The 14,537-nt window shown below is 36.4% G+C and overlaps 1 protein-coding gene across 1 annotated transcript in view; it reads left to right on the forward strand.

Annotated features, from left to right (window-relative positions):
* LOC114360914 (protein pangolin, isoforms A/H/I/S-like) overlaps positions 1–14,537 on the forward strand; it is a 102,878-nt gene that overhangs the window by 6,690 nt on the left and 81,651 nt on the right. Inside the window, exon 2 of the mRNA XM_028315778.1 lies at positions 11,382–11,801. Coding sequence (XP_028171579.1) covers positions 11,628–11,801 — 174 coding nt within the window. The 5' untranslated portion in view covers positions 11,382–11,627. The remainder of the gene's footprint in view (positions 1–11,381; positions 11,802–14,537) is intronic.

Genomic DNA, 14,537 nt, shown 5'->3' on the forward strand with positions numbered 1-14,537 from the left:
AAACTGTCGTTTACGATTTAAAACATGACATGTACCATAAATCAAGTGTAAAATAGTTTATTTTACAAAAATAAGGTACCTACCACATTACTAAAGCTTGGACGCGTTCTATTCATTTAGATTAGATTAATTTAATTAAGGTACTAGGTAAGTTAACATAGGTACTTGCTCAATGTATAGAGGCCTTTTTCTGTTTCGAATGACATACCTACATTTTGAAAAAGCTTATTTTAGCGAACTACGAATGCCTTCACTTAACCTGACATACACGTTCTCATACACACCGTCACAAGCACCCATACAAATGGTTTTAATGGTGGATGTTAAACACAAAACCACATGGGCAATAATAATAATTAGCGCTGGTGTACAGTGCACCCGGCCGGGTTACAGTATAAATTATCTGCCAGATAAACTTCATAATAAAATTTTATGGAATCTTTCGACACCGCAGAATGTCCTCCTCGGATAATTTGGGATGTTTTATGCATATTAGGGCCAAATACCTTATTTTTTTCTCGTTTCGATGTTTTAAATAAATAAGTCTTCGACCTGACATGGAACCAGTTGGTAAGCTTAGGTAGCAAATGTAGACCAGCTTGGGTGTGTGTAAAAATAACAAGACGATGTCTTAACAATTTATTTTGCAACACCATTTGTCAAGTTTTGAGTAGCAGTTCGTTTCCGAATCTTAAAAAAAATAAAAATCGTTCTAAAGATTACCTACAAAGAACTGTGTATTATAAAACCTACTTAAATAATTAATATCTTTATTCTTTCACCATCCCAACCTGCACTTTCTTGAGCAAGTCATCTCAAATTCCCAATGTCGACTGCTTGCTTTTTGCGCGCCNATAGTACGGAACCAGTTGGTAAGCTTAGGTAGCAAATGTAGACCAGTTTGCGTGTGTAAAAAAACAAGGCAATGTCTTAACAATTTATATTGTAACACAATTTATTTTGTCAAGATTTCAGTGTCAGTTCGTTTCCAAAGGTTGAAAAAAAAAATTTTTTTTCTAAAGACAAAAAACTGTATTATTAAATTAAAACCCACTTAAATAATAATTAATATCTTTATTCTTTCACCATCCCAACCTGCACTTTCTTGAGCAAGTCATCTCAAATTCCCAATGTCGACTGCTTGCTTTTTGCGCGCCTTTTGTAACTCGATCCGCGGTCGTCAGGCCTCTTGTCTTTTTTTTCTCCGATTACATGTGATTTCCAGTAAGCACCACTTTCAATGTCGATTGGTAACTGGAATCATTAAATTGGTAGCCGCAATCGATTCTGATAATAGATATTTTGCTTTCATACTCAATTTTCGACTTTATGATGCCATTATAACTCTGACAAAAGCTGAAAGAACCTCTCATTAATTCATACTAATGATTATTATTATTCATTTCTCACTCACCCAGTTTGCGAAAGCCTAAAACAATAGCGCGATAACTGGCCCAGTGCCAATTATAGCCTTGTTCGGCCTACTAGGCCGGCCCTACGGATTCCGTCGCCTCACACCGAATATAATAATAATCCTTTCAACAACACTCGCAACCGGTTACTGCTGGCCAGTATCATTCAATGTGTTATTCCAACTTGTACCTTAAATTCACAGCCACAAGGACCACAGGATAACCAGGACAGACTAGAAGCTGACCATTTTTGACCAAGGAAAATATTATATTCAGCCAGCACCGCCAATCAATCAACCAGACGTTAAATTTAAATATAGAATCGAGTCATTTCCAACTGATGACAAACTTTTCTCAACGCCTTTTAAAGGCTGACATTTTTATTTCATTTATTTCAACTCCCCACAGACTCCATTGAAGGCAAATCTACCTGGACCTATGACTTAACGGGCCACAAGGACGTTAAAAAAAACAAAGCGGCCAGCATTGTTTCTCTGGACGCCATTAAAATTTATAACCTTTTGTTCTAATTCTAAAGTTTAAAAAGATATTGGAAGTATTGAACGGTATGAAGCCTTGGGATTTAACTGTAAATTGGTGATCGAANTGGGTGATCGAAGGGAACTTTGGCGCCAAAATCCTAATTTAGGATTAGGATGTGATGAGATACGATAATGGAACAGTATAAATGGTAGTTTATTGAAAATTACTTCCAGGATTTGCACGTTATAATATCACGAGCTGAGAGAACACAGTGGTTCCCTTGTTAACGCTATTATTATAACCCAAAACATAACGTCGTATATTTTACCTTTACTCAGACATTTAACGTATTTAGTAATGTGTAAAGTCATTTCATCACATGCACCATGATGCACCACAGCTGTAAAGTTAAGAACAAAAAATATGTTTCATCGTCGAATATAATGTTTTATTTAAATATTTTCGGCCAGTCCCAGAAAAACGAAATTTAAATTTCAAATTTGGAATACAGGGTCTATAGGTAATCCTCACTTACGTCTCCTTATTTTCGCCATTTCTTTTTAAATTCAGAATCTAGATCTGTGGGTCTAGACAAAGTGCAAATTATAATCGCAAACCAGTCGAAAAGTGGTCGAAAAGCCCCTTTTTTGTATGGAGTTTTGACGGATTCGATTTTCGATTCGATCAAAAAGTGCGTTTTGTCTAGGGGGGCTGTTTTGATTTACGAAAAACTATATTACACAAACTAACTGACAGATTAGAACGACATTTTAAACCAGAGTTTAACTGATTCCATATGAAGAAAGATGTAAATTAAACTTAATTAACTGAGACCAGTCAACACACGTCTCGTATAGTTAATCTACAAATGATAGCCATTTCCAGACCCATCAATAATTCAAAGGCACATACTGTATCCCTTTAAAATATTCCTTACATTTGATTAGCAGCGCGTAAAGCAATTAGAAATGCGTAGTTATTTTTGCTTCGGTCGAAGTTAATAGAAAAAGCGGTAGTCGGGTTCAGTTAAGCGAACATAGCTAAGTTAAGCGGAGCGAGCGGTCTACGCAGCGATTGACCACCAATGGTGGTAGGGTTGCCAGGCGTCCGGATAAAGCCGGACATAGTTAGGCTTTTTGATTGCGTGTCCGGCCAAAATAACCGGTGTCCGGCTTTTGTTAGGCCTTTTACATTTTGCAAAAAGCCCTCGCGGCTCGTCGCCAGATACACGACTCGCGCTCTGTCAGTAGTAGGGTTGGCAGGTGTATGGCTCCCCCCCTCCCCGTCACATGTCCGGCTTTTAGGGTAAAATGTCCGGCCAAATGAAGCACAGAGTCCGGCTTTTGTGTGTTTGGACCTGGCAACCCTAAATGGTGGTATCCCAGGCGGCGCCATATTCGCCTCTATGGCAAAACCACCTCTGAGGCGGTCTTTTTTCTCGGGAAATCCTGCCGTGGGAAATTCAACTCTATTCCTATGGCGATTATGACATAACAGTGTAGGTATGAGGAAAAACGTTAGTTAATCAAATATGTACAAGTACATGCAATTATAATATCAGTTCGTTCAGTAGATACTTGATAGGGAAGTAAAGTTTTGCTGGATATGTAAAAAAAAATATTTTCTTTGATTTTTTCTGAATCGGTTTCTGTTTTTCTTGACATAAAAAGGAGTAAGTAACTAATAAGTAACATAAAAAGGTAAGGTATAGTATAGTTTTATGTATGTGCTGTAGACAGCAAATCAATCAGACTATTATACGTTTATCTTGCAAAATGAAGTACCTACCTAACGCTATGTGCGGTTGTCTGTACTGCAGAGGTATTAAACAATAAATTAGAAAGCCATAAACACAATACTTACCATGTTCCTTAGTGCTAGGAAAAAGATAATAACACACAGAATACACTTTTCTAATGACCCTATCGGAACTTGAATCCACGGCTACGACCCTTCAAATCAGTCCATTCCACTTTGATCACCTAGATTAGATCACCCAGATGATCATTCATGGATGAAGTCCGCTTTAATCACCTAGGTCATAGGTGGATCATATCCATAGGTCACCAAAGTGTTGCCTAGAGTCCACTTTGATCCTACTGCCCTCATCCGCACTATCACCAACGTCAATCGGTCTTCTGCATTGATCTATGAGAGTAATTGGCATAAAAATTATTGCAATTAAAACGCATTGCTGTTTACTACTGGACTGTGACTGCTTCCCGTTTTTTTTATCGGTTTTTGAGTGAACCGATGAAGCGGAGAAATGATGAAAGTAATAAAGTACATTAAAATTGCGTTTGATACCGTGCTTTTAGTTAAAGCCTCGATTTAAGCTCGGAAGATACCTTAAAAGCTGTTAAAAATGGCGATGATAATAATTCCTCATTTACGGGACAAAGCTCCTTGCTTTAAAATTACTTTTTTTTTTTCACTCAAAAAAAGAGAAAGAATTCTTGCCAATAACTTCTTTACTGCCAGAATGTACAGTTAGATCGATGAGGGATTGGCATTTGTTTTATTTTGAGAAGTAGTAAACTGACAATGACACAATAAAGTATTTGGAACCTTATTTAGTAGTGCAATAGTAACATTTTCTTTTAATCCAAATTGCTGTTGCTTTATGTAAATTCGAATTTCAAAATTAATTCAATCAAAGTAAAAAACATTTTTGTGGCTAAACGCAAACCGCAAAAGCCAAGAAAAAAAAACTTTCATGCAAAATTCGAATTTTAAACTTAAAACGATTGACGATCTACGGATGACCTTCGGCCTGATCATCACTGAGGATTCCGTCAACTGGGACCGCAATTAACTGGGACCGCGGTCCCAGTCGCCGGATGCGTAAAAATTAAATAATTTTCTTCCGGCGACTGGGACCACTCATGGATTTAGTACTGTACCGATTTTGGATTGAATAATATTTTCTTTAAAGTTATCTATGAGTGGTCCCAGTCGTCGGAAGAAAATTATTATTTATTTATGGATCCGGCGACTGGGACCGCGGTCCTAGTTAATTGCGGTCCCAGTCGCCGGAAGCCTCCATCACTTACTATCAAGTGAGATACAGGCCAAGAGCTTCCTCGTTGTGGATAAAAAAATAGGGGTGATTTTGAAACAAAAAAATAGTCTCATTTACCGAATATGTTTGCGAATTTGTTGGCAAACATGTTCGTCGACGCGAAACTTGTTTGATTGTTTGTAATTAAATCATCGCCAATGTAAGCGTCCACTTAGTTATGTAAACATACGTGTTTATTTTATTGAGCTTTTTGGTCTTGTTTAATGCAGTTTCATTTTGTAGTTTCGAATGATATTGCCAGCGATAATGACAAAGTAATGGATGATGGCGCGAGGTATTCTAGAGTTCGATTCTCGCTCGGGTCAATGAAAAGAAAAACTCTGACTAGGTGAAACATTAATGCCCGTTTTCACCATCAATCCTTAATTTTTAGGTGACCCCTATAGTGACAAATAACAGGAATTTTATTGACATAGGGGTCACTTAAAAATTATGGATTGATGGTGAAAACGGGCATAAGTGACTTTTCTTGTAGTATGTAACATTCATTTAAGTGATTAAAAATTAATTTACTTATGTTACTGATAAGTTATTTTTACCCTGGTGGTCCACAAAGACAAACTGACTTCCTCCTCAGTTTTCGACCTTACTGCCTTTACAATAAGTACCATCAACACTTTCGTCCGCGACTGTACATCTTAACAAACAATTCTTCAAATGTTTCAACTAAACAACGCTTATCACCAACGTGACCTGCACTGGTAATACAATACACGCTACCAGTTACGAAATTGGGGCTATAATGACCGCATTATTAACAACACCATCGTCACCTTTAATCCGTAAACAATAAAGTTCAAAGTTGCCCAAACATAAACCCAAGTTCAGGAATGTGACGAATCCGTAATATGACACGGAAGGCATGCTGTGTAAACGTCTCCTATTAAAAAAAATAACACGTGTTCTCCGTCTTGTCTTTGGTTTCGAAGTACAATTTAAATAATGTAAGTTTTTGTGTACTTTTTCGGAATTTTGGGTTTGAAATGAGACATGAAGACGAGCATTAACTTTCTTCGTGATAGGAAGTTATTTACAAGGTTAATTTTCTGAATAATGTAGGGTTTTTGTTTAAGTGTACTATAAACTTTACTGAAATTTTGTTATTATTTTATTGTTAAAAAAATACGTATAATTCAGTGAAATCGTTAGCTTTTTCAGCGTGAATTTTGGCCTTTCTCAGAAATACTTTATCGCGCATATTATTTTAATGAACCAGGATAAAAACTATCCTTTACTGGGTCTTAAACAAAAAAAACCTAATGTCTCTATACAAAATTTCACCTAAATCAGATCAGTAGTTTCGTCGCAAACAGAAAAAAACAGACAGTTACTTTTGCATTTACAATATTAGTTAAATAAAACAACTGTTTTGTCACAAAAGTTCTCAATTCTCAAAAAAAAAATAACATAATTTATTTCACAAATTAAAATCTAACTTGTGTCACCATAGACAAAACTTAACACTAACACACCACCAACATTTCTCTATGCACAAGATGAATGCAATAAGAATAAAGGCTCATTTGCATCTTAACAGCGGGCTGAGGTAGACGTCCCACAGTAGTCTGTCTTCCTTCCTGGTAATTCAATAGACATTATGTTGTATAGAAGATGTAAGATGTTGGAAATAGACCGAAACTTTACAATGTCAATCAATTATAAACAACAAAATATATGAATAGTCTGTGTGCTTAGTGCAAGTTTACATTGAACGTGGTCGCACGTCGCGAGTGCGTCAAAAAAAATTATGAAGACTTTAGTTCTTGAAAGATCCGCTAGAGACGCTGTACAGTCTGTCATACATTTCTTGTAATTTTTTACGCTGTCGCTAGCGGTGATGTTTGGTGTAAACTCTTATTAAGCACACATGTTCATCGTACAAGCCCATTGTAAATATAAAGACTCGATTGTCAATGTGTCATTATAATGAATACGTACAAATAATACGTATAAATAAAGAATCATTATCAGATTTGTTAAAACCATAGCAAAATAATGTCATATCCACTGAAATGTTGGTAGACGAATATTGTCAAGAATTTTTAATGAAATGGTATAATATAATTGGTATTGTTATTCAGAATACCTATTGTTAGTGACGTTTCAATTACGTATGTCTTGATTGTTTTTTTAGACCGTTTTTAAGTGAGAAGAGAACTAATACTAAAACTTTCTTAACATTTAGCGTTTAGGACAAATTCTGTACCTACTATTTCCCAGTTCCATTCCAATAATCCTAAACAAGTCATTAATTAGAATATGAGACAAACTTTTAGCAATAAAAAAACACTTCATTATTAAATTACTTATTAAAAAACAGTGTCATACTTATGCGATTTGCAATAAAAATAACGTCTCTCATGACGCAGGAAAACTTTAAATGTTTGAGTCATGTTTCATCCTACTATCCTACTAATATTATAAATGCGAAAGTTTGGATGTCTGGATGTTTGTTACTCTTTCACGCAAAAACTACTGAACGGATTTTGATGAAACTTTACAGTATTATTGTTTATAACCCAGAATAACATAAGCTATAATTTATGACGATCTGTGACAAACGAAATTTCACGCGGGTGAAGCCGCGGGCAAAAGCTAGTAGACAATATAAACGTAAAAAAAACAAACGAGATGAGTCCATAAAAACACTAATTCGATTCTACCCAAGCTTTCAGTACGTTTGAGGACATCATTTGCATGCAAAGTACTCTAGGGTTAGGCTATTTGTGTATTCCCTTGGCCCTAGGATGGGGTGGTAACCTGATATGTCAGTCGGCAAATGAGCAGGCCATTATGGGCCATGAACCTTAGCAAATAGCGTCGAGGATTGTGCAACGGGTATCAACTTTCCAGATGAGGAAATTGAGAAAAGTTTATCGGGAATTAGCGATTTGCGAAAGAAATGAAGCTCTATAAATGATATTGGAAATTGTTGAAGTTTTACTGTTTACAAAACATCAATACCTTGTGGGTTTCATGAGTTTTTAAAGAGTCTTTAGAAACTTAAGAATAGATTCCGTAGCCTATGATTGGTCTTAACTAAATGAAAATTCAAGCTATCATACGCTGAAGTTTATGCTTATCTAACTTGATTTAGAATGTTCCAATGAATGAGAGTTAAGTTTCACAATATTATGTTCAAAATTCATATCATGCTTAGTTTGCAATTTGCATCAACATGTTATGGAAAGGTTTTATTGTTTACTAGCTTTCCGCCCGCGGCTTCGCCCGCGTGGAATTTTGTCTGTCACAGAAAAACTTTATCGCGCGCGTCCCTGTTTCAAAAACCGGGATAAAAACTATCCTATGTTCTTTCCCGGGACTCAAACTATCTCTATGCCAAATTTCATCAAAATCGGTTGCGAGGTTTAAGCGGGAAAGCGTAACAGACAGACAGACAGACAGACAGAGTTACTTTCGCATTTATAATATTAGTTGGGATAAAAGTAGCAAAGATGAATGTTCCAGAAGGGTCAAAGGGACAATTTGCCATCCTTTAATACCTACAGTCGATTCGCATCGCCACACCCACAGTCAGGCCTCACATAGCAGGTCGTAAAAAACCCATAAAATTGATACCTACCCAAGATCCCATTACAAGAAGGCATCACCATTCTGTTTTACTGTTCAACAGTTTTTAGTGCTCAGGGTATAACCTAGAATGGGGACGGGTTTTGCAATTTTATAATTTGACGTTTGCGTTATTGTTTTTAGTGTTACAGGCAAAGGTATAAAATAAGTGTGCCTGAGCTTTACGCGTTTTGAGTCCTTGGTTCTTAACTATAAAGTTAACTGACACACTCAAGCCTTACAATTTACAATTTGCCATTACTTAAGACGGTTTCCTAAGCTCCTACTGTTTTAAAATACAAGAGGGATACTTCAAATACAAAATCATAATGACCAAATTTGTATAAATTTAAACAGACACTAGTTAACGGAGAAGTAACAAGACCTTTATTGTTTGACCATAACCATAACCAGATCGGAGGTAGTTACACCTAACTTGTTAATTGCACCTGTTTAATGCGAGGCGAGATGAATAATTATGTTTATATTGTACAAGCGACAAGAATCTTAGTTGCCATCGTTACGAAACTTTCATATCTTTGAACTCTTTTAATTTATTCTACTTGGCTAACTCAACAGTCGAATTTGAACTGTAAACAGATGGCAGTAAGGTGTGTGTTACATCACTATATTGATGTTATGTTTGCCCACAATGTTCACATCAACAAACATCTCATGGGTTTTAATACAATACGATTTTGAACTTAATGCCTATAGCAATAGTGCGATATTGTTACAGTATCATGAGCCGTGTTCGATACAGTTCCGCGACTGTAATATATTCGAGTTAGGTGTCGGGCGGGCCGATAATCGTCCCAGCGATAGTATCGAGTTGGAAATCGATTAGAAACGGAAAGAATGCGATTAGGCTGCCGATATCGATACTACGTAGTGCTGGCCAGCAACGTTTTAATGCGTGGCGAATTGATAAAATTTTATTGGGCGCACTTAACTCGCACTTTTAACTTTTTTTAAATACTTTAATAGCAAAGGCAACCAGCAACATGCAGCATTACGTCGCACTTTTAATTTTTTTTTTCATTTTATGAATTAAAGCAAAGGCATCAAACTCGAAATGTATTTTATGATTGTAAACATTTATTGCGAATATTGCTTAATGTTACTCGTAAATAAATGAAAACTGTATCTAATGCCATCGCAATAAGGGTTATCGTTGCAACAATTTCCAAGACTATGCCCTAATCGAAGTAAGACGGCAATGATAACATTATCTATAACATGTGTAGAGGAAACGACCCGTTTCCTGCATCGAATTTCTATTTACTCGTAGTTTCTGTGATTTGATTAATAATCGTAATCAAATATTGTATGTTTACGTGCAAACGTCTTTAATAAAATGTAAGATAGAGGGCTATTTTTAAATCTGTTTACATAACGACGTCATTTCTACATCTTTTGGAATTTTTCTTTCATTCAATGCGTGTGGGTTGTTAGGACTTTTTATATTTAACGTTGGGATTATTTTGACGATTCAAAGCCTTATAAATACAGATTATTTCATTTTCTCAACATCCAAAAAGATTATTTATGATTTGATAACATTTAGGTAATAATAGAATTATACTCAACGCACATAATTAATTCCATAATCTGAAAAAAAGCTGTTTTCAATAGACTCATATTCCCACACCAAAGTTCTAATATGTACTTATTTTATTAACTTTGAAAGTATTTATATTTAAAAAATCTGGCTCGAAGGACCATAATTTCAGTTCTAAACGTTTTTAAATCTTCCCTGATTGACATGCATAGCTCTCACCAGGCGTGCCGTCATTATTCATGCGATCGCACCTCAGTGACATACCAGCTTTGACATTCTGTGCGCCCGCGCAACTTGTATCCTGTAAGGTTATGCTCCATTTGATGGTATGATTGTCGTACGCGAGGAAATGTATGTGGAATGCTTTAGGCTCGCTTGACTTGTAAAACTGTTTCCTGTACATGCACTAAAATGACAATAAAAGTTGTTGCAATTCACGAAGGCGAGTGAGCTTTACATATGTGGTAGCTCGTTACTGTTCGTTTTCTGTTACAGTTTTGATATATTACACTATCGTAATGTGCATGTACACGTACATACACAAATAAAGCTCACTCGCCTTCGTGAGTTGCAAGAACTATAATAATTATGTATAGGAACGGACTTTAAATACCATTTTCTAGTAATAGATTCATTTGTAAGAAAGAAATATGACTTCTATAATGTATTGAAATGAAAGGCATTTTAAACCATATTTGTCGCCTTCGTGAGTTGCAAGAACTATAATATGTATAGGAACGGACTTTAAATACCATTTTCCAGTAATAGATTCATTTGTAAGAAAGAAATATGACTTCTATAATGTATTGAAATGAAAGGCATTTTAAATAATATTTCTTACGATTAGCACTTTCCGTTAGCTCCACCAAATGGCCCATAAATCGATATCATTTTCAATCGACTTCTGCAAACAAGGAGAAACTAATTACGGATCCAAGCGATTTCCTTATTAAACGTCGGAAACAAAAAGGGAACAATTGATATCTCTTTAATCTTCGACGCCTTTGTTTATTCGACGAAGAATAAAGTACACAGTGCAAATCGAAACGTGTTTAAGTGGTTCTCTTAAAAAATAACATAAATTAGTCCATCTCCTTTACCGGTCCGCGTAAAATATATCCAAAGATACTATATCTTGGCTCCCCGCCAAAAGTGGCTGTTGACGTATGGCTCGAAAGGGGCTTGACCTAAAATATTGTGTAACCGATTCTGACCCATAACCCTCAGATAATAAGATGTCTCACAAAAACTAATCCGCTCCCTTTCTTTTCAGATACATCCCGGCACGAAATCAAACGGAACACCTCACCATTAGCTTAAGTTCGACCTGAAAGTTATCTGTGATCTCAGTAGTTAAGACAATCGCCTAAGTAGCCTAAGCGTCGAAACTGTAGACTTATGGTGATCCGGCTCGAAGGACCATTTTCGTAGTGGCACACGAAATGGGGGCGTAGTGTTTGTGATGGATGACAGATAGTTTGGGTGTTTGGGATGGGATAATGGGAGCTGGGGCTAGTATATGAAAATGCCGCATGCGCACTCGAGCTCCGCAGCGAGCTCTGGCGGTGACGACCTGGGCTCCACTGATGAGGTCAAAGTGTTTAAGGACGAAGGCGACGGAGAGGACGAGAAGAGAAGCTCCGAGAACCTTCTGGAAGAGAAGTCTAGTCTTATCGATTGGACTGAGAGTGAGGTAAGTGTTTTTGTCATTATTACTAATTTAGTTAATTTGTTTGCCTTTAATTGACCTGTTTTCTGGTATGTTACTGTTATCCACGAAGACGCGCTCCACCAATTTTTTGTCGAGGGAAGCGCGGTGTGCGGAGAGTTTGATCCGAGCAATCCGAGCGTCATTATTGTAGTGTGCGTGCACACTCATGGATAATTTAGCGAGTGCCGATAACACTAAAACATTAGCGGAAGAATGGTGGGGCGCGTCTTCGTGGATGAAACGATCTATACGTTACGTGAATTAGTGACCATCCATTCATAATTGACATGTTGTTGACGTACGAAATGATGTTTTTAGCGTTTTTCATACACGCATAGGTGTCAATGTCTAATTATAGATTTCATCATCCCATACCGTTGGGAATTAAAGCTAATTTTGAGTTATCATTTAAAATTGTATTTATCGGTGTCTATTTGTAGTTGAAAAAAATATTGAATTTGATGAAGCTACAATAATTTTGTTGACGGATTCACTGTTCAATATTGTGACATAGACATTTGAAGATCAAGACATATGGCGGCAATATTAATAAGCGCTTTTTTATCGTCACTTGTTTTTTAATTAGCGATCGGTCGTTGTCCTCGCGTCATTTTTATGATGTAGGTCACTATCTCAGTATATTGTTATGCAAAAAGTATAACATTAATTAAAACAGACACTTATTTATCATTAGCTAATTATCATTTTAATAAGTTTGTTTATTAATTTCACGTTTAAATTACATGATATGTAATAATATTTGAACATGTGATAAATCTTTGAATCGCTAGTTTAGTAGTGTAATTTATTAGTAAAAAGTGGATGAAACTTTTTAGTTAGTTCATTAATCGGTTGTAACAAGTATTTTTTTATTTCCATGTTCAAATTACGTAATTTTCGAATAAAAAACACCAATCTTTGACTGGTCTGAAGATAGTTCACTTCTACCTTTAGGGGGCGTCCATAAATTACGTGAGACAATTTTGGCTATTTTTCAACCCCCCCGCCCCCCTTGGTGAGATTTGGTGAGATTTTGCCTAACCCCCTCCCCCACCCCCAAATCTCACGTGATATTAAAAAAACCGAAATTTAATAGTTTTGGAGTAATATAACTGAGAAACATTTTTTTTGTGTGCTTTAACGTTGTCGCTAACGAGTGCATCAAAAAGATCTATAAAGTTGAAGATTTTAGTTCTTGAAAGTATCTGCTAGGGACGCTGTACAATCATTTTTTACGCAGTCGCTAGCGGATGACGATTGATGTAAAGTCGCACTGAGCCCACTGATTACGAATAGATCCAGAAAACATGTGTAGTGACAGCGGTTAGTACTAGGGTCACATTGTTCCTTTCTATAAAATCACTAATAATCTAGCAAAATAGATTTTGATAAAAAGAGAACTTGTTTTATAGTTTTCTTAATTTCGTCATTTATCTGCATTTTAGTATTCACACATGCAGACGGAAGCATTTTTAGTTTTATTTGTTTTTAGATTGTATAGAATAAAATGACATTATCATCATACAAATATCATTTTTTAGTCCTGACAAGGAACCCTTATAGTTTCGATATGTCTGGCTGTCTGTCTGTCCGAGGTTTTGCTTGGAAACTATTGGCACTATGGAGCTGTAATTTTGTAGAGGTATGTATATTAATCACGCCGACAAAACGGTAGAATAAAATTTAGAAAAAAAAATTTTTTTAGGGTAGCTCCCCTACATGTAAAGTGGGGATGATTTTTTTTTCGTCTTCTACCCCATCGTGTGGGGTATCTTTGGATAGGTCTTTTTAAATGGCTTAGGGGTTTCTAAGACCATTTTTCGATTTAGGGATCCGTTTGCAAAATGTTTAACATTTTTTAGTTTAAAGTGCCAATTTTTGTCCGAGTAGGGGTCCCCCCCGCTAAAAACTAAACTGTTGGCTTGATAAATCTGGAAAAATTCAAGATTATAGTGCTTTTTATGAACTTTCAAGGAACACTATAGAGGTTAAGATAGATCAGTTAGTTCAAGAGTAATAGTCGTTTTACTCATGTATTATAAAATTTCATGCCTAATAAAAATTCCTTAGAAGAAAATATTAAAAGTGACTTTAGACAGGCCTGGCTCACTCTGCGCGGTACATCCGATAATTACCTACAGCGAAGCGCCCCGCCGGCGGGTATTATATCAGTCGAGTGTCACGCGCGCGCCCGTCAGGACGCTGGCGTGCGTTGTAGTACCTAATTCTATGATCGAAGTATTATTTAAAAATGGACATAATGAGAAAGAAATATTATTGTGCGGCGTTCGGGTGTTTAAATTCGAAAAGAAATCTACCGGATTTATCTTTTTTTTCGCTTCCCAAAGATGCTGAAAGGTATGTTGGCCATGTAGGTAATCAATAATTCTTAGGATACTATAGGAACCTAACCTACCATGACTACTGCTCAGAATGCGTTCGTTCGTTTCAGCCAATTAATGACGTCCACTGCTGGACAAAGGGCTCTCCCAAGGTTTTCCATAATGAATGCGTACTTACCTAATACGTACCTCATTACAAAGAAGTAGATTAATTTTTTTTTTACTAGAAACTACTAGACAGCAACCCTAACAGCGTAAGAAGAGTTCAGAGGCACGCGATAGAAAGAGACAAAACTTGTAGGTGAATAAAATTGTAGGTACGTAGTGCTGTGCGAGCTGAATTCCACTGTATCGCGTCGTAGCAAGTCTCGCATTT

This window comes from Ostrinia furnacalis, unplaced genomic scaffold, assembly GCF_004193835.3.
Source record: "Ostrinia furnacalis isolate ACB-3 unplaced genomic scaffold, ASM419383v2 OfSCF5257, whole genome shotgun sequence".
Lineage (NCBI taxonomy): Eukaryota > Metazoa > Arthropoda > Insecta > Lepidoptera > Crambidae > Ostrinia > Ostrinia furnacalis.